General features: G+C 34.1%; 1 protein-coding gene across 1 annotated transcript in view; it reads right to left on the bottom strand.

The window, feature by feature from the left end:
- Positions 1-15647, bottom strand: part of LOC138307535 (streptococcal hemagglutinin-like) — a 31345-nt gene extending 15698 nt beyond the window's left edge. The window contains exon 1 of the mRNA XM_069248336.1: positions 15332-15647. Coding sequence (XP_069104437.1) covers positions 15332-15364 — 33 coding nt within the window. The 5' untranslated portion in view covers positions 15365-15647. The remainder of the gene's footprint in view (positions 1-15331) is intronic.
- Positions 15648-18551: the final 2904 nt, after the last annotated feature.

The raw sequence follows: 18551 nt of genomic DNA, 5'->3' as shown, positions 1-18551 counted from the left end.
TGATAAATTTCTTAGTTTTATTCTCTCTCTCTCTTTCTCTCTCTCTCTCTCTCTCTCTCTCTCTCTCTCTCTCTCTCTCTCTCTCTCTCTCTCTCTCTCTCTCTCTCTCTCTCTCTCTCATTCTCTTATATGAAGCCGTTTCACCGTTAACGATGAAAACAATCTATCAATAAATAAATGGTATAAAATCATATATTTACCGCCAAGGCTAAACTTAATGTGTACGATAGGACAATATTTTCCAAATTACTTATCGGAAGAGTTTGTGTTCAATGTTCCAAGAAAAATTTGTCACCAAATCGTCTTACATCTTATTATATTACTGTATTTACAATGAGAGACACTAATAATTCATATTATAATTGATGAACAAATGTATATAATGTTATCAGTTCCAATTGACCGTATGTGTTGTGTTAAGTCATTTTAAATAATCAAGTCAGCAACTGTGCTTTTGTATAACATTAACATAACGAATTATGGAACATATTCCTACATTGGTATTAAACAAGAAGTTATCTCACTATAAATGTGTGTCGGACGCCATATTAGGACAACAGTGATGATTCTATTGTTTAAAACTTCTCACTCGATTATTCTGAACAAGTAAAATATTGTGTAAAGATCAGCATCATTAAACCAGCGTGTCATGAATATTCATGCGGTCGTCACGCCCACAAAGTACTATCTTTATCATGCGATTTAAAGGCATGTAAAATACAAACAATAATATGTCAATGTCAACCTAGCTACGACACAAAGTCCTTCAAAAACAATATAGCTATTAAGTGAGTTACTTATGTCTATTTCCAAGGTGTGCTGGCAGAAAATTGGGGCGAGGTCCAACCTCATTGATCATAGCCTAGCGATGGTGCAGAAAATGGCGAGAGACGTCGTCATGAGGTTGTTTTACATAAAAAAGTCGATGAATTATAATAAATTAGTGCTGATCCGTCATACAATACAGAATTTGTGTAATGACTGATAAGTGGAATGATGAGTATTTCCGGTTCGGACGGTGATCCATAAACACGAAATGGCATTGTAAGCAAGGGCATCTTATTCCAGTACGAGACATCAAGTCCACCGTAACCTTCAGTCTACCATATGTGGACGTAAAACCGTATTTTGTAAATGAAGAATGGAAAGCACATATCACGATGTAAATGAACATGTAGTGTTTTTCCAAACTTTCATTAGAGTCAAAATAATCCTAAATTCTAACATAAGATTTCCACTAAATCCACCAATATAAAATCCAAATCTGTTTTCTGCCATCGAAATCTCGGTCAAATGAGTCCTGACAGATATAGATATTGAAGCAAATGTTGGGAATATGGAAAAACAAACATGTATAAAACTAAATCTACAGAAGTCGAATTTCAGACTTGATATTAGTTTGGAAAATGATTTCGTGTATAAATAACCGTTCTTTTCATCGAGCATTCAGAGTCTACACTATGATGGTAATGTATTGCACTTTTATCTGATTACAACGATTACATTACTTAGTTCTAAATGTAACAACGATTACATTACTTAGTTCTAAATGTAACAAAATTTTTATTTCTATTTTTGTTTCAGATTACAATAAGTGTAAGCTCTATGATAGTGGTTTGTAGTTGAATGATGGTCAGTCGTATCGATACCATTTTGTGTGCTAGTAGTGTATAGGTGACATCAAAAGTATATAAATCAACGCTATATACCGTTCTGTTATGACTAACAGGAAACATATACAGACACTTTGCACTATTTGTTCATCCGTGTGAGAGCGTTTTATTTCGGTCATTATTGATTTTCCGAGAGATTTCCGTTTTTCGGAGATTCGGGAGCAAGAAAATATAACAGGTAAATAAACATTATCATGCAATTTGGGTTAGTATAAGGCGGTAGAAAAAAATCCTCAGATATAGTTATGTTGTCCGAAGGATTATTAGAAGGCACATAGCTATATAGAGTTCTAATATAAATCTTATATATAGCAAGACAACTATAATGAATATGTTAACAGAGGTTTGGCTGTGTACTAACGTCCCATTTCTCTCTGATAAAATAACAATAAATATTTATTAACTATATGGCCTGTCTGTCAATCACTCTTTTAATTGTATATACTTAGGTCTTGTGAAGTAATATTTTGATCTATAAAACAAAGTACATTTAATGATATATTACAGGCAAAGAATGGATGACGCATGGGGGCCATTTTTGGTATACTAAAAATGGAATAAAATGGAAATGGGCGAATCCGAAATACTAAACACATAGAAATGGTAAGGGACCAAATCCAAAATACTAATCTTTTAAAATTCGGGATGCTAAACTTTTAGAAATGGAAGGCGACAAAATTCGGGATGCTAAACTCTTAGAAATAAACGAGACAAATTCTGCCAATGTTAGCACTTCTTAGAAATAGAAGGCGATCAAATTCGGTGAACTAAATGTCAATACTTATTGGTGGATGTCGTGAAATAACCACAATTCTAATTTTGCAATAGAATCTTTATTTGAGTTACACATGGTTATTCCATTTCAGAATATTTTATTGTAAATTAAACTTGGGCAAAAGCAATGAAATGTTATATAAAGCGTCTACTATATATCTAATAAGACTCTTTCAGATCCCATGGGATTACAAAATGTTGTCAAGCCTTGTGTTTTTCATTTTGTGACCCTCGGGTAGAATATCCCTATCCTTCATATCCACTCATGAAAGAGTGATTTTTTGTAATATCTCGACGTTTTTATTACTATATTACAATTATAATATCCTACCATTTCGAATAAATTCGAAACTTTGTAATTGCAAGTTCAGTCTCCATACATGAGAAATGCGTGATATTTGCAACACAAATCATGTTGCTTGTGTTAATTATAGTAAAACCAGACTAATTTCTGAAAATGAATTTTAAATTTTACCGAGAAAGTTCATGCAAAATGAATAAATTGCATCGGATAAACCAGTATTACACTTGTAAGTGTGAGAGAAAATGCGTTTTTGTATCAATTTCAATATTGTAAAAAACTAATTAAATATTACATATTATATTCATAAAGGTAGTTTCGAGGAATGTTGATGCAGCAATATAATTACGTAGGCGAAATACTGGCTTATTGTAGACAGACCTATATAGAAAACAATCCTTAATTATTATAGGAAACCGCACAGGCAGACAGGACTATCACATAAATGTGATATGAATAAATCAGAGTTTAGATTAATAACGGAATTTCGTGACTAACATAATGTGATAGATTTTCCCTGAATAGCTAGATGATTCAGAAAAACAATGTGGGGAATTCCAGCTTGAAAACATTAGTTTTGGATTGCAAGTATAGATGCCAGAGCGGTAATCTGACATGATGGACATTTACATCCAGATAGTATAGACAAAATATGCTGTATAGGTGAGTTCTCGAGGCTGGAATACTACACAATCAGGTGTGGCAAACATTATAGACGACACCTGTGTTAATGAAAGGTCCTATCATTTTTATAAGGTGTGGATATTGCTAAAATGTTATAAAAATATTATCTAATATGAATCTCTTATCTCACATGATACAATGTATAACAGGAAGAAATAAAGGAAACTATACGAAATAAAAAATTTAAAGGTTTAAGTACGACTTTTTTAAGAACTATCGGGATTTTCCTTACACATCATTAAAACATTTCTTCTTTCCTTGTAATCTAATTTCATGTTTTATCTTATTTATAAAAGCAAAGACTGATTATAAAACTACATGAATTCACTTGTACAGCACATGTCACACATGTTTATATAAGACACGAACAGTTTATAACCTACAGAACATGTTTCTACAACACGATACAAGTGAAATGAGACAGAAAACCTGTCACTTAATGAATCTCTGATGAAACGCTACTTTTATGATTCATGTAATAAAGAAATATTGTCACTGTCAAATGCATGTACATCTTTCAAATAGTTGTATACTGTACATCGGATATTCATTATATCATAAGATTAACCTTCTATAATGAAAATATACCTGTAAATAATTATATGCATTTTTCCAAATCTCGAACAGTATTTTTTAAATCTCTGGATACGAAACTACTTACTAAAAATCAGAACTACAGTCATTGTGTAAATATGTTCATTCTTCAGAGTAGGAGTTACATCCCTTAGACAAATGAAAGAAGGTTTGTTTGTTTGTTTGTTTGTTTGTTTGATTAATTAACGTCCTATTAACAGCTATGGTCATATAAGGATGGCCTCCCATGTATGCGATGTGTTGCGTGTATGTTGTGCTGGGTGCATATTTTGGATGACTGCGGTATATTCCTGAAAGAAGGTATCGGACGCCAATGGTAACCAGGTGCATAATCCCGATATATCGCATTAGCTTTATGAGCATTAAATATTGTCTAATTCATATTATAAAATAAAGTCATGCAGATTTTAATCTGTTAACATCACGCATAATTAAGTTTGATTAATAATTCCTGCTTCCTGGCTTTTTAATCCAGCATATAAAATGTGTTCATGCACCATGACGATACCTGCGGTCTTACGTTACCTTTATACAATATAATTATAACACTCTAAACAAAAAGCATTCTGATGTATTTTATCATTAAACTTGTCAGGTAATCACGAAACCAATTTGAAAAAACTATACCAGGAATGTATTGTTGGACTAGAAGGAGTTATGATGTTAATTTCTATATTAATTAATGTTACGCAATTACAAAGGGCGTGTGGCACGTGACTTGCAAAGTCATTCATCATCAATTAATTGACACCACTACCAATACCATAATTAATTAAATGCATGAATTACTAGCTATTGATCAACTACAAGACCTATAGGTCGATCCCTTTATTAAATCAAAAGTGCTCATTCATTTTCAAGGAAAAATATTTGTCAAAATGCAAATTCGTTTTCATTTGTCATCGAACGATGACTTATGTCAGTAAAATTGTGGAACGTAATTTATCTTCATCAACTTAGTTTCCCTTTAACTATCCATGGGTATGTTGATATAACACTTTATCCTGTTTCCCACGGAGGTGTATCCGTAGATAGAGACAGGTAGTCACAGAACCTATCAACCATAACGTAGATTATAGAACAAGCTTGATAACTTCATGACATGTTAAAAGTGCATTTCAAATTCGTAGCAAGGAATATTAAAATCACTTAAACTTGCGATGTTTTGAATTTAAACGGAAATATTCTTTAAACGTAACCATCTTGAGTAATTCTGCGTCTTACCACATATTAGTTCTACTATCTGATATGACATCAACAGCATATGGGTGTGATGTAAGTGACACAAGGTCATAAGTTATTGGTATGTGTTACTGTGACAATGAGGTTTCGATCAATACTATTACTTAATACTTTTTAAACAGTAAAACCAGTGTACCGTTATAAAAGGTAAGACCAAAGTAACACAAGTAATTGACCATTTGATCACTAGAGACAATTAAATCAGGTAACATCTAACTGACATAAAATATTAAGCAAACATTTTGGTATAAGGAGGAAATGTCTAGAATGATATTATTGGTTGGTAATTCGGTTAAATAGGTATAACGCTATATCGCAGCCAATTTCATCAAGAACTGTCTACCCTGTATGTAATATGTTGGTCTGTGGATGTCTGAGCGTCTGTGGTATATTAGTGGTGTGTCTCCTTGTGATAGTTGGACTCCTATCTTATTAATAACGCTATATCACTGCAGCAAAGACACCGAACATATACAATATGTATCAACAATCAACAATACTTAATAATCTTATTGACACTATTACATGTTTGTAAATCATGTAATGTGGTAGTATGTGAAAGGACACGATCTCCCCATGTGTATAATCACACAAAAACTTTTTAAAATGCCAGAAAGTTATATCCAAGTCAATAAAAGGGTATCATTCAATGTGATTTTTCGGCGATGTTATAGGTTAACGTGGTTACATCAAGATTTCTTGAAAGCAACAATTAGATACGCGAAAGTGCCGCAATTTTATTAAATATTGTTAATAAAAATACTTTCGTTTCCAATAAAACTATGCATTATTCTTTTTAATACTGTGTTAATCAATTATATGCTATGGGATAAACGAAACAAACACAGCAAAAGGCATCATGACAGGTCTTCTCGATTTCCTTGTGACAGTTATTCAATCCTACAGATCGGTCGTCTAATGCTTTACTAAATGTAATCTCAACGTTCTTAATTGCCGAACGGGACACTAATAAAATCAGTATGTTCACTGATAATGATTTAATGGCTGCCCCCATTAATAGAAACATAGTCCTGCTTATTACAGGTTAGTTAGGACCAACTAACACTGACTATCTCATTAGTGTACAACATCAAAGCGCCGACCTCACCTGTAATTAATAGTCGTGACAGACAATACCGCCTACGGGGTGACTTGCTGAAACAGGGACACTACTGTTACGATAACATATGTGTATGGGGAGTGTACAATAGAACACAAAAAAGGTAATAAAAAATACGAATTTTGTGTTATCTTCATATTTCAAGCACATTTTTGTTGATAAAAAATATTTCCGCATTTGCCGGCGTTAAGGAAAGTAAGGAAAGCGACGAGCCAACTTATTATTGCAAACAGAAATCGCTCTAGATTGAAAATTGATCAATTTGTGTATAATGGAATATAAATAAAAAAAAGTACTTTGTATAGTACAAGGAAAAGATTTTATAGACTTGCCTTTTATAAGAAAGTCTTTTATTTACAAAGGATTTCACATTCGTAATTACCTTTGATTCCACGTGTAAAATATTTAAGAATTATTGAAAAATATATTACTGTAAACCAATATAATTTTTCCCAATTTTGATATTGCCAATAATATTATAGTATTCCAAAATGGTACGATTCATACAATAGGCTTGTTTGTAGTAATGTTATGTAAGCTAAGTTTAGCTAACTACTTTTAAGTATAACTTAAACAATTATATGTTAATATTAAGTTCAATTTTGATATTAAGTTCAATTTTATTAGATAATTAAATTTTATTCCAGAGTTGCCCAGAGCATTTGGAAATTATAATTACATAAAGACAAAGTACAAAGTACCTCTGGCGATCGTACAAATAACATCTGATCTATACTTTAAAATTGTAACTTTGCCATACAATTCCTAAAAGATAAAGTGCATTTAATCAGAGATGCTCTATCCTTATTGAAGAGAATCATTTTCACGTCCTTAATTAATGGTAAATGAAAAGTTATTTGTAATAAGTGTCAGAACGTCTCGGTCGAACGCGCCGACATTCCCCTGGGACAGTTCGTTCACATAATCACCACATGACCTGAAAATGTGACCAGACGTTCTCATATAACTCATCTTTTCTTTAAAGATGTGGTCAATAGTGTGTCACGTGCAGTCAATGGTGTTATATTTAGTGGACATAACTGTCACAGGTGACCAGTCGGTGTGGCTAAATTTGGTCTGTACTAATTTCTCTGATGGACATTTGTCCTAATAACTTTATTTATCAGTGCTCCCAGCTCTTTTTTTCACGCTTCAGATGTAAGCGTGACTGTTTTATATGTAAATGACCCAATGAGATATTCAGACTGACCAGGTCGAATATAAAACACTTGCTGTTTGTCATAAAACCATTAACTACTTTGAGCTTCTTTCATAATCATTTGACACTTTTGCTGACTTTCAAAAAGAACACATGTCAAACTGTCAAAACGCTTTTGAGGAAAATAGAAACTATATCACAAATGTAAATACCGACATATTCCTTTATGAATATAAGTATCCATGTTGAGGTCCCATGACGCCTCCATGACTCATATACCTCCTATAGTATCTGTTCTATACTGAAGAAGGATCCTCGAAGGACATAATATCAACCATTTGAAGAATATTTAAGGATTAACTTGAATAGATTTTTTATGTTATGGAGATATAACACAAAAATCTGAGTGTACTATAAATAAACCGCGAAGCGGTTTATGATGAGAGTACACTCAGATTTTTGTGTTATTTCTCCATAACATAAAAAATCTATTCAAATTAATCCTTATAATTCAATTTACTAAAGATAATCTCTTCAACATTTAAAATTCATTTTGGGACTCTTTTGTCTATGAAATTATTACGCCGTCATCTCAGCCAATCAGAAGCGACGTTACAAACGGCGACGCCATTTTTTCCTTTATGGGCTGATAAAGTAAATTTTAAGCCAATGAAAATGCTCGTAACAAGCAAAAATGAATTATTCAAGATTAAGCATTTGTCCCTTGAATTCGTTGTTTACAAACAAACGAGATATTAAATGAAATTATGACATTGCTGAAATTGCTGTCTTAAAGAGTGATAGAGGGCATTGACAATCCCATGGTTATGTCTGCTTATTTCCTATGATTTCATGATATTTGTTTTGTTTGTTTACGTCCTAAGTCACTCACAGATGGCCCCTGTATATGTGATGCGTATATTGGGCGACTGCGGTATGTTCCTGTTGATATTCGTTATGTTTAAACACACTATATTACATGTAACATTAAGGACGACCTATGGTCAGTGCCTTATATTTGAATTTAGTAATGTAATAATTAAAACTTGCTTTGCGGAATAATACTGACATCATACAAAAAGTCGCTCTTTGCAAAATAAAAACATTAAACTGGTAATTCACTTTACATTTTAATTTAATTAATTTTTGCTTTATGATAAAGATGTGAAAGATATTGCGGTTTCGCAAACTTTTGTTGTTAGTGTTTGTACATGTTTATAAGACGAAACATCACAAGATTATATGATTCAGCATTAACTCAAGTATGCCGCCTGTGAGAAATGACTTAACTCTGCAAATATCTCTGTGTGTTTCAAATTAGTCCATCCAGGTGTGATTATGCAAGAACAATATGTTGCACCTAGAGATAATCTGGGCTTCCAGCAATTTGTTCTTTATGTTTATTTCCGGTGTGTCACCTCACTCGTGTCCCTAAGATCAAACTGTGTCTTTACCAGGGGTTGGCGGAGCACTAGTTACCTTGCATTGACACAGTGCACTTGTTGAAGGTCCCACGGACATTTGCTACACCATACGTAACTCTTACATATGGTGTCTGTACACCTGTGACTACATCAGAACAATCATTCAACAGGTGACACATCACATATGTATGTAGATGTAGAATATCCGTATCAAGACTCCTGTCATTACAAATAGTTGTATTGAAATTGTTTCAATCAGTTATACAGAGTATATATTACCTGTATTTAAATAATCAACATGAAAATAGGAAAGAAAAGGGGAAGAATTTCATAATGAAAGAATATAGGGAAAAATCAAAATCATTTATATTCAATATTCTATTCATATAATCAGAAACCAGAATATGCTTATCACATTGAAGTCTTTCCAATCATACAGAAAATTAGCCGTTTATAAAAAGTATCTAGAATACAATTGCATGAAATTGAATGAGCAAGATCCGTATTCAAATGATTTGATGTGTTACTCTAATCATATTTCCCCCATACACGAAGCGAAATGGTAAAGAAAAGGGCATCCTACATATTTTCTTCCTCTAATCAAGACATAGGAATCACGATATTCATGTAGATATAAATCATTACCAGAATCCGGTTAATATACGTTACTCCAAGCTAACCGATACTTACATTATATATATAATTGGCTTCTTAGGTAAAATATGTGTTTTCGTTTAAATATCACATCCAGTGTATATAACAATAATGACAATAAAAAAGCTAACCGAATTTTATAACATATATAATTCATTTTTCACAAAAAAATAATACGGGCAGCCACTTGAAACGTTATGATATATACACGTGCATATCAAAAGGTCTCCAATACTTTAAAATGACATACGTATCAAATTACTAGTAAACCTTTCTGTCATAATTTGCATGCCCCGGTCACAGGGACCTGGCACGATTTTTTTAAACTAACAGTATACATATATATATATTATAGTATCAAGGGTATGAACTCGGCGGTCGAGAAAAACGGACCTATTTTTTTTAAACCGTGATTATTTTAACAAATGGGTTCTATACAACATTGAGGGATATCTTACCTTAAAGAGAAATAATTTATCTTTCCATTGAGTGCTTGATGAACAAAATTGGCCAAGTATTGACGAAGTTATGGCTTGATGAATCGGACAATTTACGAAAAATATGCTAGGTAGACATTTCCCTGTCCGGTCGAAATGTCGTCTCGGTTCTAATGGGTACCTCAAAAACCAAGCCAAAATCACAAAATCTACGCTTGTGGTGGTAAACAGTACCCATAATTGTGTTCATCTACAATCTCCGTTGGAGGTGTCATAACCCGTACTTTGTAGAAACTCTATTTAAACATCGTGTAGCTCACTTACTTTAACCGTCACCGCCATGTTCATTTGTTCTTCGGAACAAAAAATCTTTTTATTTTCGTTTGTTTGTGACCCACCCATGTCGCGTATCCTAAAGGTCTAGGTTATTATAGATATAATGTTGTTTTGGTACCCAAACCTCACATAGTAATTTCACACTCCAGTCGATAAAGGAGAGCGTCGGAATACAAATTTATATATTATAGATAATAATGTTTAAGCAATATGGAAGCGAGCTATAGAGTAAGTTTATCATGTATTGATTTGACGTCAATAGTAGACTGCTTGCACAATTACACTTTAGGTACACTTATTTGCCCCTAAAACCTTTATAAATATGCCTATTTTTTATCATTATTATAAAATGTTCAATCGCTTACAGAGCATAAAAAATTATCATTTGGACAAAACCTGATGTGAAATCGTGTATATATATGGCCAATTCACACAAAAAATATATCAAATAATTTGTTTATACGTTTATATAATATTTATTTCAAAGGCTGTTATTTTGAAGTAGAATAAGAAGCTCATTGACAATCTTTCCAGTGATGGTAATTGTGTAAGGCAAAGACAATGTAATGTTTGGTATTGAAAAAATATACTAATGTGTCTGTTCCTAATAGATAAATATTACCATTCGCTCACGAGAACGGTTGATGAACTTCCTGACTTCCGTCCGGCAACAATGGTACATGTAATTAAAATGGCCGTCATCTTAAAATGTTAATATGTTAGGTTCGTCAACGATAACGTCAACAGGGTTCGTCCAAAATAGGATTAAAGGAATTATATATCGAGGCATGAAATGTCTTATATGAAATGAACACAATGTACTGTACTATTACTATCATAAATGGAGCTATGTGGACAAAAACGCACTCTTCACATATAAAAAGATCCTATAAGCAATTAAGGTCTCATTGTAGAATTCTTTCCTCTGTAATATAGTGTCTTGTACTTATGGCTGACATGTTTATTGGCCGTGATGAACTGTACTGATACAGTGTCCACATCACAGATCTGACCAGGAATACAGACTTAATATCACATGTACTGATACAGTGTCCACATCACAGATCTGACCAGGAATACAGACTTAATATCACATGTACTGATACAGTGTCCACATCACAGATCTGACCAGGAATACAGACTTAATATCACATGTACTGATACAGTGTCCACATCACAGATCTGACCAGGAATACAGACTTAATATCACATGTACTGATACAGTGTCCACATCACAGATCTGACCAGGAATACAGACTGACTACCACATCTCAAAGAATCAACAATAAACACATGGACAGGTTATTATTACAGACTACATAAGTAACGTCATCAATCATCAATGGAACAATTGATATTGTGTTGTTCTTCAAGTGTCTTCCTTGTATGTTTAATATATAAATGTTTTGAAATTTGGCACTAACAACTACGTTCCACTTAAAGCGTGATTTATTCTCTTTTTTATTGTTATTGTATTATTATTGATGAAGACCAATCTTGATTTTTCATAGATAATTAGAAATTTGTTTATAAAGCAGTATATATAGTGCCCTTAAAGCCACACTATACGTAACTATAAACAAAAATTCAAGTTAAATTCGACTCTGATATTGTAAGTATTAGTAGATGTATTTGAAATTAAGATATTTTAAAGAATATTTATAATGGGTTTTTTTAATAACTTTGGTACAGCAGTTGTTGAAAGTTGATACATGTAAACATGCCTTCATTTTAAACTGGTCGCCATAGAAGTTACGATTATTGCCGAACGGAAGTCGGAAAGTTCATGACCCTTTTTCGGAAGAGTTCGGACAGACGTTACGTAGTTACGGTAGTCACATGACGTTCTCGGCAACGACGTTACAATGTCGGCCAACTTCGGCTTGTTTGACTAAGTGGGACCCACCTAGCGATGTTTAATATTTATTTGATTTTTATCAAAATATTCCGAATCATAATCGCTCATCTTGACTTCGATTTAGTCCTATCTCTGCATGATTTACAACAGGATTTTTTTTCAACATTCTTCTAAATCATGAAAAAATAAGAAATATACGGATATTGGGCCTTTAAAAACGATTAAATGTTTTAAAAACGGATGTACATTTTAAGCTTATTGTATTCTTAGAAAACATGTAGTGTAATATAGTGCGTCCTGGTCAGAACTCAAAGCCTTCCTTACTGCATGCACTAGTAATTGTCTTCAACCAAGGAGGTGGATCGGGTCCTTCGTCACAGTTACACACGAGATAAATGTATTTATAGTAACAATCTACAATTAGAGTTCATTTTTTGGAGTACATCTCGCGGACATAAGGAACTGGACATTTACTGGACAAAAACTGACCGTCTGGACAATTGACCTTACACAGGCCATCCATCACCTAAACCTACATCCGTTATAGTGTACACAAACAGACTTTGTGAGAGAGCTATAGACTACCTTATAAACCGCACATTAATATACAATATGAATCATCATTTATATCCGTTTTCTATGGATCGTGATAGGACAAATATGTAACAATTATTTTATAAGTATTTAACACTGCACTGTTAACCGTTTTATCAATTGAAAGCATATAAATGTCATAACTTTATGACTAGTATTGTCCCCACAGCCTTACAAAGTTTGTTGTCCTATATATACTTTAGATGTCTAAAAGCGTCTTTTGTCATGTAAATGGAAAATGTTTTTTGTAAATCTTTTTAATACATCTAGATTTTAAAAACTGAATATAAGACGTTAACGATCGTATCCCTGTAATTATCTGTTTATTAATATATTCTGTTTGTTGGGGCGTATCGAACAGTGTCGTTTACCGCTGACCGTGACAGGGTAATACAATAACTGTCATGTTTCATTCTCGCCAGTAAATTAGGGCTTAATAGGTCATACAGAATGTCGATAGGTTTGTGTATTTCTATAATACGCAATTACTTCATAAATTTATTTTTCAGTAACACAACCATAAAACGGGGTTAGGAAATTTAATTTCATCACAAAAATATTAAGATGAAAAAAAAATCGAAAACCGTTATAGAAAACGGAATAGAAAAAAATGTCTGTCGAGACATTAATAAACCCTATACAAAGACTAGTGGACATTGCTAAGTACTCCAGATCGGAGATGGAACAAAGCAGAGAGACACACGTTAACAATAGTTCTGGCGATTAAACGAAAACAATTCATGGCAACCCTACGAGAGAGGTACAGGAGACGACATGATGCCAGTATGGAGACACTAAGAAACACTGAAACTGGAAACGATGATACATATGTTGTATAAGGATATGCCAATAACAGATCGACAGATAATTCCATGTGATGGAAACTCTCAGTGAGGTAAAGCAACGAATGAATGGACAGCCAAACCAATAGGTTTCAAATAAAAACAAATGAAGGACATGTACCGTGGAGGCGAAAGGTGTATATTAATGTTTATGAAAAAAAATAAACAATTGTCTCGTCTAAATAACCACAAGTGAGGTATGGTATATGGTTTTGTGGTAAACAAACCCACACTAAAACGTGACACATACAGTGTCAGTGTAGACACTTTACGTATCCGTAATTGGATTTCCGTGTTGAGGACATCTAATTGGTAATTGCCGATTTGTCGAGGGTAGACACAAACTATCGGCAGGTCAAATCTAGTATTACTGGAACAACCCTTATAGTATTACCAAAACGTACTGAAATATGCTTCATTTGATACCTTTGTATACCAGAGAATGTGTTGCTGTAGGCTGAATTCTGCTGTTCATCCAGATACTTACACAAAATACACAGAATAGTGTCAGTGTGGCCTACGGACGATGTCTATATTTGATGTTACCTGAGGGACTATTGGTCAGTACACAACTGTCTCCTACACAGAGGTGTCAATTCAGCATGTTAGGTTTCTATTGAATATGAATTTCACCCATGGTTGATCTGACAGTTACATTAAATGTGTCATATCTGAGAAAACAATCACGAGGAAAAGTGATGAACCATTTCAGCAGTTAAGCAACATTCCCTGTAAAATGCTACCCTCTAGTGGTAAAAACATAAGCATTATCATATGTTTTATGTAATATTTACATACAGTGGAATAGGAGACGTCTCAGTTTTTGATAATTATATAGGCCATACTTCATTACGTATATTTAATGAATACCCAATATTATACCAATATTTGCTGCTATATCAGTTATTATACTGTTTTCTTCTTAATATTACAACGCGTTTGATTTTTGATTATTTGTTCGATGAGTATATTGATTGCAAGAAAACGTTTTTATCACGGGTTTATCCCCATAGAAATAATATACATATCAAAAGTAGACTTTATCAAATATATGGACAATAATTATCTGACAAAAAGCTATAATATAAATAACAATCTACTCAATACTGCATTGTTATATGAATTCACCAGATGTGGTCTATCACTGCGTCACCAAGATGTTAAATATCTAACATGTCATATCACTGATAGAATCAATACAGATGAATGTACCGTATGTTAGCTGTATAAACAGACTTAATTGTTACGTAGTCTGTGGCAGCGAAGTAACTTATCAATCCGCATTGCCTATTATGTTATATATCTTAAATAGTGATTTAATACAATATTATAATATAATGTTTTCTTAATTTCAAAACATTATTGAAACATTGAAAGTGAAGGTAACTGTTTTAACATGTTTTGGCATTTTAGTCACTTTTAAATGAATTCGTGGTACTCTCACATCCTTTTTAGTATTTTATGCTTATACATATAATACATCAAAAGCCGATATAGATCGATGTGTAGTCTGGAACGTAAACGCGAAGGTGATGAGTACAAAAATAGATACAATGAAAGTAGAAGTATGTGTATTGTATACTAAATGGAATACAATGACAGGTTATTAATACTACATATATAATAAAATGAAGCTTACCTTGCCATGGAATCTCTTCTTCCACGAATCCATATCTGACGATGAAAGGTATGCCTTAAAGTTTTGTCAATGTGCAGTATACACAAGGGATGGTATTCCAATGGTCTCTTATTACGTTATTAATCATAAAAAATAAAAAATGTCTCCTCGCGCATCCCACACCTATACTTACACTACAGATTCTCAACAATTAACTCTTCACCTGTAGCTACACCACACTGGCGTTCCGGTTGAGTGACGATGTGACAGGGAAATCCCTGCTTCTCTAGCCTGCCCAGGTTACAAACACAAATCGTCTTTTATGATAAGGAGACGGACATCCCTTCTTGCTCGTCATCACAGGTGTGAGGATCGCCACAAAGGCTACACGGGTCTTATATAAGGGATAAAAATACCGACGAATCCGGACACAGAAAGCAGAGGCTGAAGTCGACGTAATGGTTAAAAATTCATATGAATAATCAGAAATGAATTATAGTAGTAACTAAAATGGGATTTTACCGTGATTATTTATATACGTAATTATCTCAGATTCATTCCAAATAATTATGTCTTGTTAATGTCTGTCTTACAGGTCGTTGTAGTTGTTAAATGAACGCACAGATTCACTGAAATTACTAAAAGACTTAATTTTATTTGTATTGTCCTATATAGCTTTCTTCGTTTTTTTTAACTTTTAGATATTGTTTTTTTTTTTTTTTTTTTTTTTTTTTTTGTTTCATCTGAGTGTTCCTATGAAAAGCTATGGTCATTTAACCAGTGCCTCTGTTTGTGAATATCTGTAGGTGGAGGTTGTGGTATATTAGTGTTGTGTCTTTTGCAACAGTGGAAATTCTTGCCCTCCTCCAACATGCTGTCGAAGACACCGAACAAACAAACCCCATCCGGGCCCGGCACCGTAAAACTTTCTCAGACAGATCTTTTACTCAAGTCTATGTAAGATCATATACTTGAGTAAAAAATCTGAAAATAATTTTATGGTGCAGGGCCCAGGGCACATTATACTTACTAGAAAAAAAACAGTCATCGCACTCCCTTTATGCTGAGTGTCAGGCTGGAAAAGAAACAACGAATTCTATAGACTAAGGTGTGTCTCAAACAGAGGACAGAACCCAGAGTCTTCCTCACGGTCCTCGACCGAAGGCCACACCCGAAGCAAGAAAGATGTCAGGAAACAACAGTCTGTTAGGAAAAAGAAAATAGATAATATCCACAATTTAGTCGCCTTAATCGGCTATGCAATTGAGCAGCAATAAGAAGTATTCTCCTTACGCATTAAGTACACGAAAAAGGATTTGTATCCAAACTTATGACTAATATAGCAGTAAAACATCGATATGAAACCTCAAAATCGGTATAAAACAATGTATATGTTATAACATACAACCTGCAGGTACGCATTACATAATCGTAAATGGCGACTGAATTCGGGATATAATCGTTCCTCTTTTTCCATATCCTCTTTCTTCATCCTAACGTCTCCCTTGACACCGCCTCACTTTTGTGAAGAAAGTTCCTGTAACTGTCCCCTGGCTGAGACACACTACGGTCTATAAAAGAGCTTGTTTCTGTCCCTTGGCTGAGACACAATACGGTCTATAAAAGTGGTAGATACTGTCTCCTGGCTAAAACACACTACGATCTATAAAAGGGGTAGTTTCTGTCCCCTGGCTGAGATACACTACGATCTATAAAAGTGGGAGTTTCTGTCCCCTTGCTGAGACACACTACGATCTATAAAAGTGATGGTTTCTGTCCCCTAGCTGAGACATACTACGGTCTATAAAAGTGTTAGTTTCTGTCCCCTGGTTTAGACACACTACTATCTATAAAAGTGATGGTTTCTGTCCCCTGGCTGAGACATACTACGATCTATAAAAGTGATAGTTTCTGTCCCCTGGCTGAGACACACTACGGTCTATAAAAGTGATGGTTTCTGTCCCCTGGCTGAGACATACTACGATCTATAAAAGTGGTAGTTTTAATCCCCTGGCTGAGACACATTACGGTCTATAAAAGTGGTGGTTTCTGTTCCCTGGCTGGGACACACTACGTGCTATAAAAGTGGTAGTTTCTGTCCCCTGGCTGAGACACACTACGGTCTATAAAATTGGTAGTTTCTACTCCTACAATGGGACTTTGGTTTGGTTTAGATATTAGATTAATGTCATACTAAAGGTCATATAGTGATTGCCTCACATGTGTTGCACATGCTGCGGTGTGCGAATGTCTGTGTTTTGGAGACGGTGGTATATTCTTGTTGAACAAGTGTCTCATTGTCATAGTGTAGCTCTTGCCCTTTTTATAGTGTCATCTCACTGAAGCACGGAAGACACCATGCATAACAACTTTTCATTTCAGTCAGCCAATGAGATTGCAGCGGAGATCTCGCTCATGCATATTGCATGAGAACATATGATGGCATGATGATTTTCCAGACCCAGATCGGCACATATTTTTGTAATAACAGGGTTGCTGTCGTCTTACTGACGGCAGTGTAGTTGTGTAGGGTAATATTGAAAGGAAAATTATCGCTCTTTCCAACGGTAGTAACCGTTTTAATGAAGACGTGCTAGAAATGTGTTTGTTTAGCCGCTAAAGCTAGGTGGGGTAGAAGTTTTGAGTTGAGGAACTTTCCATCCTTAACGTATATACATGTAGAACAATGAAGAGTATGATTTTTGTTACCGATTTTAGATCTAGACCTCTAAATGGTGTACACTGGTGGGTCCATAATTATATAAACTGTAACTTATTCTCCGATCCAACTGTATACAACTGGGAATAGATCCACTATGATAAAGAGACACAACACGAAAGTACTAAATGATAAAACCAACCAGTAATGACATACATTACCTTACAGCAATATCCAAATACAACGACGGTGAATTTCAAGTCTGAATTATGGACGGGAGAATTGTATGAAATCCCCATTCTAATGAGGGGTATTACACCAAGTTATCGACACGACAACTTCGCTACATATGTAGCTAGGATGAACACCCTTGGCTAGCGAAGTTGGTGGCATAGTAGCTCTAAGCGAAACGGTGTTTGATACTTTTGTAATTATTTATCTAAATTTGTCTTTGTTGTTTTCTATGATTATTACAGCGAAACAATTATATTACATAAGTACACGTCCTTGGTCAACGAACAGAAAGACACAAATTACTCGCCAACCCTTTAATGACTCTTGCGTAGTGTTCACTAGTTATAT

Source organism: Argopecten irradians, chromosome 14, assembly GCF_041381155.1.
Source record: "Argopecten irradians isolate NY chromosome 14, Ai_NY, whole genome shotgun sequence".
Lineage (NCBI taxonomy): Eukaryota > Metazoa > Mollusca > Bivalvia > Pectinida > Pectinidae > Argopecten > Argopecten irradians.
Note: the sequence above shows the minus strand (reverse complement) of the source record. Positions and strands in the feature narration are given on the sequence as shown.